Source organism: Papio anubis, chromosome 7 (assembly GCF_008728515.1).
Source record: "Papio anubis isolate 15944 chromosome 7, Panubis1.0, whole genome shotgun sequence".
Taxonomy (NCBI): Eukaryota; Metazoa; Chordata; class Mammalia; order Primates; family Cercopithecidae; genus Papio; species Papio anubis.
This window is the reverse complement of record NC_044982.1, coordinates 83,354,340-83,366,941: the sequence shown is the minus strand read 5'-3', so window position 1 is coordinate 83,366,941 and position 12,602 is coordinate 83,354,340. Positions and strand designations below refer to the sequence as shown.

Sequence of the window (12,602 nt, the reverse complement as noted above, 5' to 3'; positions counted from 1 at the left end):
CGGCAGTTGTGGGAAACACCAAGGTGGCAGGCAGGTGAACAAATCCGATTTAACCGTGCACAGGACCATGAACCAGAGGAGAACCCACCCTCCTAGCCTTGCTGGGGTGTCGCCACGGACACAGGTTGCCCCATTTCCCAGTGGGGCCTTCCCAAATGAGGAAGGTCCACAGCTTTGGGCTGGTCAGGGCCAAGGCAGGGGATGGAAGACAGTGGGAAGTTCCTGTTTCAGTAAGCAGGAAGCAGTCAGCCTAAAGGAACACATGGTATGGGAGCAACTCCTACTCCAGGCTACAGATATCCACAGTGTGGCTTAACCTGCCCAACGAAAGCCACTCACACAGTTTAAAACTAAGTCAGATTTTTATTTTTTTTCCATAGACCACATCATTTAATAATAAAAAAAATAAAAATAAAAATTGAACAAAAGGAAAAGGTGGATATAAAGTGGAACCTGTGGGAAAGAGACAAGGGCTGCAGGACAGAAGAGACTGGGAACTGCAGGGGCCCTGGGACTCAGGAGGAGATGCTGATTCAGCTCATAGGTGACCCAGTCCTGGCCCCGGCTGTTCCCAAGAGAAGGCTGTTAAGTACCCAGGGAGGTGGTAAGCAGGATGGAGGAAAAATCAGAGGACTAGGGCACCTGGCTGTTCCCCATCTCTGGCCAACCGCCTCCTTGCCTAACCTAGCTCTTGCCTCTCAGACTTAATGGGAAATGAGAGGGAGGGGAGGGCTGTCCCAAGAGATAGGTTAAGGGGGTGTGTTTGGGGGGAAAGGATGGCCACCGTTCCATTTGGTATGTACGTAGGGGTAGGTGGTGTGAAAGACCCTTGGCTCCAGGGTGGTGGAGACTGTGCCTATCCCTCTGTGGCCGTAACCCCCTGGGGCCGAGTGGCTGGTACCTGCAGCTCTAGTGTTTTCCCCGCTAGCGGCGCCCACCCCGGTCCCGCACAGGTGTGCTCCGACTCCGGCTTCTGCTGTGCCGCTTGGTGTCCCTGCGATCCCTTTCCCTGCCTCGTTCTCGGTCCCTTTCCCTATCCCGATCTCGGTCCCCCCTGTCCCGCTCTCTTTCTCTCTCTCTCTCCCTGTCCCTCTCCCGACTGTGCTCCCGACGTTTCTCTCGCTCCAGCTGTCGGTTCCGTTCACGCTCGGCTTCCTTCTCCCGCTCCTTTTGCTCTTCTTCTTCTTGCTCCTTTCGCCGCTTCTCCCGCTCCTTGGCCCGTTCGGCCCGCTCTGCCTCCTTCTGAACGATCTGCAGCCAGGTAGGAAAGGCACAGAGAAGGCAGCTCAGTCCTGGTCACAGCCTCCATTTGTGCCTGGACCCCGCCTCCTAGCTCAGGATCAGCTTTTCAGTTAAGCAGGAAGGGTTTGGGGGTTCAGCAACTGCATCCTGTCTTTCTTAGAGCACCTTTCTCCAAGTTTCAGCCTTTTTTTTTTTTTTTTACTTCTTGAGACAGTCTTACTCTGTTGCCCAGGCGTGAGTAACAGAGTTACTGGCTGGAGTGCAGTGGTGCTATCTCGGCTCACTGCAGCCTCTGACTCCCAGGTTCAAACGATTCTCCCACCTCAGCCTCCCTAGTAGCTGGGATTACAGGTGTCTGCCACCATGCCCCACTAAGTTTCGTTACTTTTAGTAGACATGGGGTTTCACCATGTTGGCCAGGCTGGTATCAAACTCCTGACCTCAGGTGATCCACCCACCTCAGCTTCCCAAAGTGCTGGGATTACAGGCGTGAGCCACCACACCTGGCCACCATGTTTCAACTTTTACACACATTGACAGGTACTGGCACCACCCATGCCTGGCCCTTGGTGTTTCCCTAGCTCCCTACCATCAGCATAGATGTGAACAAATCTTTTTTGAGTAGCATAAGCCTAAAATTCCTAAAAGGCCTGTTACTAAGAAACTAAATTAAAAATGCAAAAACTCTTAAAAAGCAGGGAAATGAATTTATAAAACACAATTTCTCAGCTAAATAGAGTCAAGTTCTTTTTTTTATTATTGTCCAAGACAGAGTTTTGTTCTTGTTGCCCAGGCTGGAGTGCAATGGCACAATCTTTGCTCACTGCAAGCTCCGCCTCCTGGGTTCAAGCAATTCTCCTCCTCAGCCTCCCAAGAAGCTGGGATTACAGGCACCTGCAACCGCGCCTGGCTAATTTTTGTATTTTTAGTAGAGACAGGGTTTCCATGTTGGCCAGCCTGGTCTGGAACTCCTGACCTGAGGTGATTCACCCAACTTGGCCTCCCAAAGTGCTCGCAGTACAGGCGTGAGCCACCACACACTGCCTAAAATCAAGTTCTAAGAAGCTTGGTTGGCGGCACAGCCAGCTTCCCAGACATCCACAAACCTCAGCTGCTGTGTGTCCATCATTACCCTCCTTGGTCTGGTTTCTGTATGGTATACCAATTAACTGAAAACTGCCTTTTTGTGATGCTTAGTTTTTTCCCCTTTAGCCTAAAGCTAGTAAGTAATTGGGCCAACTCACTCCCACAGTCACATGAATCTCCCCTCACCCTGACCTCAAGCCTCGGTGCCACTAGGGAGCAGGGCACCAAGGAGAGCACTCACCTGGCTGTCAGTTAGTGGGAGCCAATAGATGCAGGGAGCTGCCTTGGTCTTTCGGAAAAGGTCATCCAGCAGCTTGGCAGGTGGTTCCTCCTGGGCTTTCTCTGAGGTAGAAAAAAGTGAAACCAGATTTGATGCATTTGACCCTCTGTCCCATCCCATCTGGGTCCCTTTCCCACCTACTAGTGGGTATGCGTACCCCATAGCTAAGTACCTACCTTTCTTCTCACTCTTCTTTTCTTTAGACTTTGCGCGTTCCTTGCGGCGGCGGTCACGGGACCTTGATCGGGAACGGGGCCCTTCCCGAACTTTGTCCCGATCCCATTCACGCTCTGATCGAGTCCGCTCCCGCCGCTCCATTTCCCGTTCCCGCTCTGCCCACTGTTCCCGCACTGCCCGTTCCTGCTCCCGCTGCTCTGCCCGGGGGTGCTGTGGTGGCTGGACGGGGGGTGGGGGTGGGGGATGCAGGGGCCGTGGTATCCCCTGCTCCTCTGTCTTAGTTTCAGAGGGACGGTCCACCAAGAGGCCTCGGTGATAATCCAGCTGTGGGGAGAGGAGGGACAAGGACAGTCAGGATAGAGGTGGTATCACTGCCACTCAAGGAGCCCAGGTACCACTTTGAAGCCCCATGGTACAATTAAAGGAACCAAAGCCAGGGAAGAACAGGAAAGAACAGAATCTCAAGGTCTGGCAGGGATCTCTGCTGAAATCTAGCAGCTAATGGCTTCCCCTGCCCCTCCCCTCCTTCCTCTCCCTAGGTTTCTTACCTCATCTTGCTCGGCATAGTCAGCACAAAGGAATTTGGGATTGGACTGGGGCCATTTGACCCCATGCAGAGCTGTGCGGGTGGCAACAGCTTCCTCTACTGTTGAGTACTGGTGGAGGAAGGGAGAAGATGGAGGGTCACAGTGTGTCTGCAACCCTTCCCACTTGCTGCAACACCCTTAAACCTGCCCACACTGGTCACAAAAGGAAATATATGCCATGACCTATAGAATCAGCTTCTTCCCCTCACCGTTACAAAGCAATGAGATTTGATCTTGTCAATCCAGAAGGCCTCTTCCACCAAGGTTCCTGTGCGCCCCAACAACTCCTTTAGCTGGCCTAAAGTGAAAGGACGGACCTGCCAATGAAAATAGACTTTCAGGGTCTTGAAGAAGGCAAGACCACCACCCATACAGCCAATCTTTAGATTTCCCAAGCTGCTGTCACAGGACTATAGTTTCAAGGTTTGGGTGAGGGCAGAGAGTTTAGGAACCTTGCAGTAAGAATGTGAGAAGAGTGGTGGTGCTTCCCAGCACTGAGACATTGTATATGAGGCCCTCTGCAAGTCCTCAAAACAACCCTGCAGGGCGACAGCTTTTCCCCTTCATTTTTAGATGGGTAAATAGGTTAAGTAACTCACTCAAGATCAGTGAGTAACTTAATCTATTGGTAGACCAGTTCAACTATGAGTGGAACCTAAGAAGCGTAAGCCTAAAGCTCAAACTTAACCACTAAGCCGGCTGGGATGTGAGAAACAATGACTTACCAAATTGGAGATATGGACAATGTTGCTAATCTTGCCCCGGGGTGGGGAGGGCACCTGGGCAGTTCGGACTGGGTCATCAATTGTAATGGAAACTCCGGACTTTTGCTGGCTAATGGAACGTCGAGTTAAGGTATCTCCTAAAGTCACTATGAAGAAGACCACAAGAACAGCTTTTGGTAGGAAGCAATACTGGCTTGTTTCACTTTCAATATAACTATCACGGTTCCCTTTCTTTTATACCAAGCAGCCACTCCTTCATCTAAACGTGTAGAGCACCTATAATCTGCAAAGTACTGTGCTAGGCTAACCTCATCATGGAGATTCAAAGATTAAACAGAGTCAAATCTGGCCCTCAAGTAGCTTACTTCATATGTAGGAGAAAGATACGATATATGAAAAGCGTCACTCACCTTTCTTTACTTCATGCTCCGCAGGTGGGGGCAAGGCCACCTCTACTGACACCTGGGGAGGTACAGGAGGTTCTGCTTCAGGTTCCTTCTCTTCTTCCTCTTCTTCCCTTTGCCCATTCTCCTGGCCCTCTGCAGGTACTACCTATCAAGAGAACACAGCAGGTCTGTTAAACACCAAACTGGCATATTCTTTTCAGCCTCTGGTTCCCTGGTGAGAGCAGCAGTCAACTTAGCATGTTCCTTCTGCTAGGGGTATTTCATTATCCAGCTCACCTCTACTAGATCCTGGGACTGTTAGTACCTCAACTTTGCCTTGAGGAAAACTAAGGCAGGAGTTGGTAAATTTTTTCTGTAGAGCAAAGCAGTACTTCAGGTTTTGCAGGCCACATAGTCTGTTGCAACTACTCAACTCCGGTGATGTTGTAGTGAACAAACAGCCACAGACAAAAGTGAATGAACTGGTGTGGTTGTGTTCCAATAAAACTTTATTTATAACAGGTAGCCAGCTGGATTTGGTAGTCTGACCCCTGAAAGTGTCAATCAACCCAACCCTCTGCACAGACAGGAAAGTTCCCTCCAAAGACTTTATCTCAGCTCCTCAGCTGGCTGCTCTGCATCTACTGCTCCCACCTTCCTCCCGACACTGGGGTGCAGAAGCCTTACCTGAGTGACTGTCCGGCATATTTTCAGCCCCTTGTCATGGGTCCCATCATCGCCATTACGCTCTGTCTCATCCTCAGAGATGCGAGAGTCATCAGCATGAAGATCCACAACAGCCTCCTGCCCCGCCAGGGGTTTGATGTCGGGGATGAGGCTCTGGGACACAGATACCCCCCACCCCGTTACACTGGGCCCATGTCTACTCCCACCTTAACAGGTCTCATCCTCCCTTCCCTGGCTCCTCCCACCTCACCTTGAGTGATTCAGTGGTGATACTGATGGAAGGTTTCTTCTGTGTGGTGGCTGTGCTGGCTCCCCAACGTCGTTTCCGACCAGGCTGGCCCCCCTCTGTGTCACTGTTTCCAGCTGGCACCCCCTTGGTAGCTGCTGTCCCCAAGAAATAGACCCAACAGTTAGATGATCTCAGGACCTCTGTTAGTTCAAACCATAATACCTACAGGTTACCCCTGGCTGGAGTTTTGGAGGTTAAAGAAATCAGTGTGTGGGTGTGGTGACTCACGCATGTAATCCCAACACTTTGGGAGGCTGAGGCGGGTGGATCATGAGGTCAGGAGACCAGCCTGACCAACATGGTGAAACCCCATCTCTACTAAAAATACAAAAATTAGCCGGGCGTTGTGGTGCACGCCTGTAATCTCAGCTACTCAGGGAGCTGAGGCAGGAGAATTGCTTGAACCTGGGAGGTGGAGGTTGCAGTGAGCCGAGATTGTGCCACTGACTGCACTCCAGCCTGGCAACAGAGCAAGCCTCCGTCTTAAAGAAAATTAAAAAAAAAAAAAAAAAAAAAAAAAAAAAGAAAAGAAATCATATTTGGGAACTGGGAAACCATGGCTTCAGACTGAACACTAAAAGGGCTGAGGTCCCTTCCTGATAGAAACTACTGATCTAAAAGCAGTAAGGGAGGGGTAGCTAGTATGATGAGCTGTTTAAACTTTTAATGGTAGACAGTAGTATCTTAAGTAGTGTGGAAGAAAAACTGAGAAGGACATGTGAATGCAGAAGAAACAAGAACACTACGTGATACTAACATCTAAGCAGAACTAAGATCATGATGGGATCTGGTCTTCCTTTAATTTTCACACCACAGATTGATATTTAAGTTATAAACATCTATTATACTTTTGTAATCTAGAGTTCCTCATTGGGGAAAATGTTAAAATTGTTACTGTTTGAGGTGTGGGGCACTTTCATTTCCTCAGGTGCGCTCTTAGAATAACCCATAAACGGCCGGGCGCGGTGGCTCAAGCCTGTAATCCCAGCACTTTGGGAGGCCGAGACGGGTGGATCACCAGGTCAGGAGATCGAGACCATCCTGGCTAACACGGTGAAACCCCGTCTCTACTAAAAAAATACAAAAAAACCTAGCCGGGCGAGGTGGCGGGCGCCTGTAGTCCCAGCTACTCGGGAGGCTGAGGCAGGAGAATGGTGTAAACCCAGGAGGCGGAGCTTGCAGTGAGCTGAGATCCGGCCACTGCACTCACTCCAGCCTGGGCGACAGAGCGAGACTCCGTCATAAAAAAAAAAAAAAAAAAAAAAAGAATAACCCGTAAACAAGGTCAAGCGCGATGGCTCACGCCTGTAATCCCAACACTTTGGGAGACGAGGCAGGCAGATCACGAGGTCAGGAGTTCAAGACCAGCCTGGCCAACATGATGAAATCCCATCTCTATTAAAAATACAAAAATTAGTTGGGCATGGTGGCACGTGCCTCTAATCCCAGCTACTGAGGAGGCTGAGGAGAATTGCTTGAACTGGGACCTGGGAGGCGGAGGTTGCAGTGAGCCAAGATTGTACCACTGCACTCCAGCCTGGACTACTATAGAGGAAGACTCCGTCTCAAAAACAACAACAACAACAAAACCCAGAATAATTCATAAACTGCTAAGCATTACATAGGAGTCCTTGAAACTCATTCGTTGTTGAGTATTCACGTATCTGAAAGAATAAATGCCTCTAAGGCTAAATGGGACATGGTCTCAGACACCTCATAGTGTATCTCATTAAAATGTGACTAGAGAAATATGATGGAGATTGTCTCAAGCTTTGAATTTCAAAATGAAACCCTACATAGGAAAGGATTCAGATTTGCTAGGCACAAGGGGTGGGGCAGGAGGGAGCGACCCAAGAATGCCATTGAGAATGAAAATCTGGTTCTCAATGAATGCTGATTTTTATGGTATGGTATTCTTGACTTTTATCAGGGACTTGGGGCTAGACTTACAGACAACGGAGATCTTCCTCTTGAATGATTTGGGCAGCGAGCTCTGTATAAAGAAGAAAAAGGGAAAAAAAGAGAAAGAGAGACACCCCACAGAGAGGGGGGAAGGAGGTTAGATGGGGCAGTCTTAGAATAGCCTCCAAAGACATAGAGAGAGTGAGAGAGAGACAGAGAGAGACACAGAGACAGACAGAGACCAAAACAGAAGCGGCAAACGGCAAAAACGAAGCAGAATCAATGCAAGTTAGAGAAAAAAAAAAACAAAAAACTAAACATCAGAGCAGGGAAAAGTCATCTACTCCGTATCACACCTGTGTATTAGCTTAACCAGAAATAAGCTGGAAGAGGAATTCAGTAGCCTCTCAGCCCCTTAAAGATGTTGGTCATGCCCTCTCTTTCACTGTCTGAATCGAGAGGACACCAAGCCAAACAAACTGTGCCCCAAACTGGGTCATCTAGTCCTCCCAGATCCTTCCTTGCTAACTGGAGGAAACAAGGAAAACCAACTTTGGATGGCAACTTCAACAAGGTAACCCTCCTTTCTTCAATGGCCAGACTGATGCCCAATGACAATGGCTTTGAGATGCCTGGACAGCAGACCGTCATGTCAAGGCTGCCCAGACCCCCACCACACTGTGGAAAAGGGCAGCACTAGACCCACTGGAGATGAGGCTCTTGAGCCAAGTGCTAGCAAAAAGAACTTAAAGGTGTCTTTGGCAAAGGAAGGTTTTTATGAAGGGCAGACTGTCCCCAAGGAGATTCTTAAGACTTTCCAGCCACCTCAGGGAGCTTCAGCAGAGTCTTACTGTTTCCTCTGCAACCAGGGCTCAAGCCTTAGAGGCACTGCCAAGGACCAGAAGACATCTTTGGGACAAGTTTCTACCCCAAACACTCAGTGGGTGAATGATTAAAGACTATGGGGGGGGGGGAGAAAAAGCAAGAGAAAAAGGGAATAGAGTATTTTTAAATGTAGGTGCTTATTTCTGGAAAAACTAAGACCTCTCTACCACTCTTCTAAAGGGTAGGGCAGAAACCTCGTGATGAAATCCCTTTCCCATCCACCCCCGCCCCCAGCCCCGTTTGTGTCGTCTAACCAAGTCTCCTTGGTCTCTGTTAAGGGCCAGCCTGACCCCTAGCTGGGCCGCTCTCGATGGGTAAGTTAGTGAGGAGGGGGAAAAAAAAAAAAAAGTCTTAATTAAAACAGGAAAAACATGAACCAAATAAATAAATAAAAGAAATCAGAAAAAATAAAGATATAGAAAAAATAAAATAAAATATTAAAAAAAGAAGAAGAAAATAAAGAAGAAAATAAACTAGGAATATGACAAATGTTCCAGGTACCATCTCACACCTGGGATCTTCAGTTCAGCCAATCGCACCTCACTGTGTACTGTATCTAGTCAACCGCCGGTCCAATCAGAATGAGCCCTCCCTGCTAGGCGCTGTGCAATTGGTGGGGGGTTGGGTTGGCAAAAAAGGTGGGCGCACGGCGTGGTAGTCAGCACGGCACTGCCAGAGTCCTCCCAGGGGCGCAGGGGGGGCGGGAGGGAAACGTGTGGGGGGACGCTGCCCAGTTTCCATGATGTCAAGACAGTTCACTGGCGGTGGCCAGGCTCAGCGAGGGACAGAGGGGAAAAAGGGGCAGAGACATCAGTCCTGGCCCTGTAGGGACATCATCTTGCAGTCCCTGATGAGATGGCCTGTGAGTAGCAGGAATGATCCTTGCCTTTTATCGTGAGAGGCAGGCAGGACCCATGTCCACCAGTGGCAAGCTGCAGCAATACCACCACCCAATACTTGGAATCCAGGTGATGACTCCAGAGTCCCTTTCTCCTCTGCCTGTAACTGGGGAGGGGGTCCTCTCACCGAGTGGGATCATGGAGCCTCTGATGAAGGTAGCCTGGGGGTAGTAGGTGAATATCCCCCGGACCTGGCACACATTCAGCAGCAAGGTCAGAATACTTCTCTTCGGAGAGTTGTGGCTGGCATCTCCTCAGGGACTCCAGCTGAGACAGTGGTTCCAGTCAGGTGGATGAAATGAGTCCCTGCCTCCAGGGATGGAGGAGAAGTTGGAGCAACCAACATGCTGCCCTTCACCATGGACAACAGGGACCAAAGGAAAGTCCATCTGATGAGCAAGTGGTGATACATGGGCTGGGCTGTCATCAGCATTAAATCCCCAGGGGCTCAGACCCTAGACTCCTCTGCACGGTTCCTAGTCGTCACAGCTTAAGTAGAGGGTCCCACTCAGTGTTTTACAGCATGGCACTGCGATCACAAACTTTAGGAGGTCTTGGTGCCCTAGACGGGGATCCCAACAGTCTGTAGCAAACAAGGCAACCCACAGTCCTCAAAAGGGCAAGGGCATGTGGGCAGGCGCCCCAGCACTGGCACAAGCTCTTCTTGGGGTGTCCCAAGTAGGGAGATGATGCAAGTCCACCCCTTTCCAAATGTTTTTTGCTTGCTCAATACAAGTCTCTCCAGAACAGTGTTCTTCTTGGCCCCCTGATGTAAGCGAGACAGGGAGGCAAAAGGGGGCCCATCACAGGAGCCCATATACATGCCCCCCTCTGGCCAAGACACCTGGATAGCAGACTTGGCTCTGATTGGGCAGCTCAGTAGCAGCGGGTGGGTCCAGAGGAAGAGGCGGCATCAGCGATTGGCCAGTTGGGCAGGGTTATATTTTACGGGCGGATTACCGTACATGAGGTACTTGGACAAAGTTTTACGGGGAAGAAGGACCTTGTAATAAATAATATTCTGCACATCAAATCACTTTCACCGGCCCCCACCCCCGCAACACACACCAGAAAAAGGCTACACACACAACAGTCCCTCCCACCCTGTTACCCGCTCCTAAACCCAGCTCATTCTTTCTCAATTACTTTAAGAGCCAAGAAGACTTCGCTGGCTCTGATGGGGGAAGCCCCCTGAATTGGGTACAGGACACAAGATAACATATGCCAAAAAAGGAGGTAGAGGGGTCACAGATAACTGAGAAGGGGCCTTCTGGATCACAAGTGCTGGCTTCTAAGTATCTACATCTCTGCAATGAGACCACTGGGGGGCAGAGGAGGAACAAAAATTTCTCAGCATGGCTGGTCTTGTGAGAACCATCAATGTCCACTAGATGGCGTTGGGCTCCATCAGGCTTTTAAAAAGGAGGGAAAGCTAAAGGAGTTACCACCAGAAGCTTGGGAAGACAGCAGGAAAAGCTGAACATAAATCTTAGATAAAGGGCCATTATCAGACTTTCCAGTTCGTTACAAACATCTAGAATCTGGGCACTACTTCCCCAACAAGGAAAGGAAAATGAATGAGCCCTGTCCCCATCACAAGAGGTCTCCCTTGCTAAACCAGCGAATTCTCCCTTGGCCCTATTCTGATCCAAGTCCCTGCCTCATCTTTCCTTTAAGTTAACCCACTGTGTAAGAGGGATCACTAGAGTGGTCTACTCTTTCCCTTAGGTCCATTCCTGCCCACCCACCCCAACAGGTGGCTTGGATGTTTACCTCTTTCTTCTCCTCATCTTCAACACTGCCCTCCGGGCGGTCATCATTGCTGACTTGGTCTGCAATAGGCATGGGAGGTTCTGGAACATCATTTTCAGGTCTGTTTTCACTTGTGTCCATGGTCACTTCCTCCTTCTCCTCACTGACAGGAGGGGGGGAGTGGTGGTGGGGGGGGGGGACGCAGAAAAGAACCAAGGGGGAAGAGAGAGCAAGATGTTAGTTACTGGGTCAGGAAACCCCCATGCCTCCTCACTTGGGTGGGATTAGGAGGGCTCCTTTTCTGATCAAGGTTAGAGACCTTGTCCCAGTGGGAAAAGTGGGAAACAGATTTTCCTTGGGGAAAGAGCGTGGATCACAGCAACCACATCCACCCATTGCCCAGATGAGTTAAAGTTGTCATTTGCGGGGTTAGGACTGCAACTATTCTCAGGTAGTAACTCACCAGAGTACTCTTATATGAAGGGAGAAAAACCCTCCTCTGAAAATAGTCCCACAAAAGTGACTGTGATTTACCCACAACCCTGTGGCCTCAGTCTCCCTGGCCACAGGCACCTTTATATAGCAAAATTGCATAAAAAACGAAGGGAAGCCTGATTCCCTTAAAAAGACAAGAAAGAATGGCCACGGCTTTGGCAAAAAAGCCTGACCTGTGTTTAATCAACTGCTTAATAAGTAAAGGCCTGCTGACCCTCAGGATCTGGAGACACCAGCATGGAGAAAATGGTGGGGGTGGGAGCTGCAGGGAAGCAGGCCTGGTGAAGGTTCAAGCTTCAAGGACCCTCTCTCATTCAAAAGGAAAAATTAAAACTGCTGAATTGAGTATGAGAGCTCAGAGAAGATTAGGGCCACTTTTACCTGCTCAGAGGTGTAGAAACTGTTCCTACATTCGGCTTTCACCCAGTTTCTCCCACTCCCTCATTCCAAGAGATAAAGAGAGCAGGCCTCCTAGTCAGGACACACCCTCCCCCACACAGGCAGCTTCCCCCACGAACACCAAACCCACTCTCCCACTCTTAATCTCTCAAGTTAGCTCCCATTTCAGGCAAAGAATCCCAGAGATTCACTTCAGATAAACTATCTTTCCACCTTTGATTTCTGTCTTCATCTCCAACTTCTATGTCAAATCTCACCCCCTCTACCATCCAAACACCAAGCAAAAAAAATCAAATAAAGATGATCAGAGGCCTAAGGCTCAGGAGAGGGGAAACCAAGCCTTCCAGGCCGATAATCACCACCAGAAAAGTCAGCATTCCCAACAGGCTGACTGACACTCAGAGGTCAGAAGAACCTCCCTAGAGCAGTCAAGGAGGGATGCACTAGGGGGTTAGGGGGAGGGGAAAATCGGAACTGGGCCCCCAGCTAACAGGCCCCCACAGAAACACGAGATTGAACTGCTTACATCTAGAGAAAAGACTTATAAAAAAAAATATCTATTTCCCATATAGAAAGGGCAAATGGGGCCAATTAGAAACTGGGCAGGAAGGACAAAGGGGGAAAGCAGAATGACTGAAAACAAACCAAAACGAAAGACGGAATGAAAGCCATGAGGAAGAGAAGGAAGATGAGGCGAGCTAGAGCGGTGGGGAAAAGGCATACATGGAAATGTGAAGCTCTCACCCTTCTTTGCTTTCTGATAACATGATTTTTTTTCTCCCCCTGGAAGTGCTGTTTATCCCTTTCTGGA

The 12,602-nt window shown here is 49.5% G+C and overlaps 1 protein-coding gene across 10 annotated transcripts in view; it reads right to left on the bottom strand.

Moving 5' to 3' along the window:
* Nucleotides 1-343: 343 nt before the first annotated feature.
* ACIN1 (apoptotic chromatin condensation inducer 1) overlaps nt 344-12,602 on the bottom strand; it is a 37,600-nt gene continuing 25,341 nt past the window's right edge. For 6 of the 10 annotated variants that reach the window (XM_003901582.5, XM_003901583.5, XM_021941007.2 and 3 more), the window contains 11 exons: nt 10,919-11,060; nt 7,410-7,452; nt 5,421-5,554; nt 5,171-5,323; nt 4,508-4,649; nt 4,098-4,243; nt 3,582-3,689; nt 3,334-3,441; nt 2,785-3,109; nt 2,570-2,670; nt 344-1,251 (listed from right to left, as the gene is read on the bottom strand). In XM_003901582.5, coding sequence (XP_003901631.1) covers nt 925-1,251; nt 2,570-2,670; nt 2,785-3,109; nt 3,334-3,441; nt 3,582-3,689; nt 4,098-4,243; nt 4,508-4,649; nt 5,171-5,323; nt 5,421-5,554; nt 7,410-7,452; nt 10,919-11,060 — 1,729 coding nt within the window. In that variant the 3' untranslated portion in view covers nt 344-924. Of the gene's footprint in view, nt 1,252-2,569; nt 2,671-2,784; nt 3,110-3,333; nt 3,442-3,581; nt 3,690-4,097; nt 4,244-4,507; nt 4,650-5,170; nt 5,324-5,420; nt 5,555-7,409; nt 7,453-10,918; nt 11,061-12,535; nt 12,598-12,602 lie in introns of all 10 variants that reach the window. The other 4 variants (XM_009211192.4, XM_003901584.5, XM_017961038.2 and 1 more) reach the window with 4 other exon arrangements.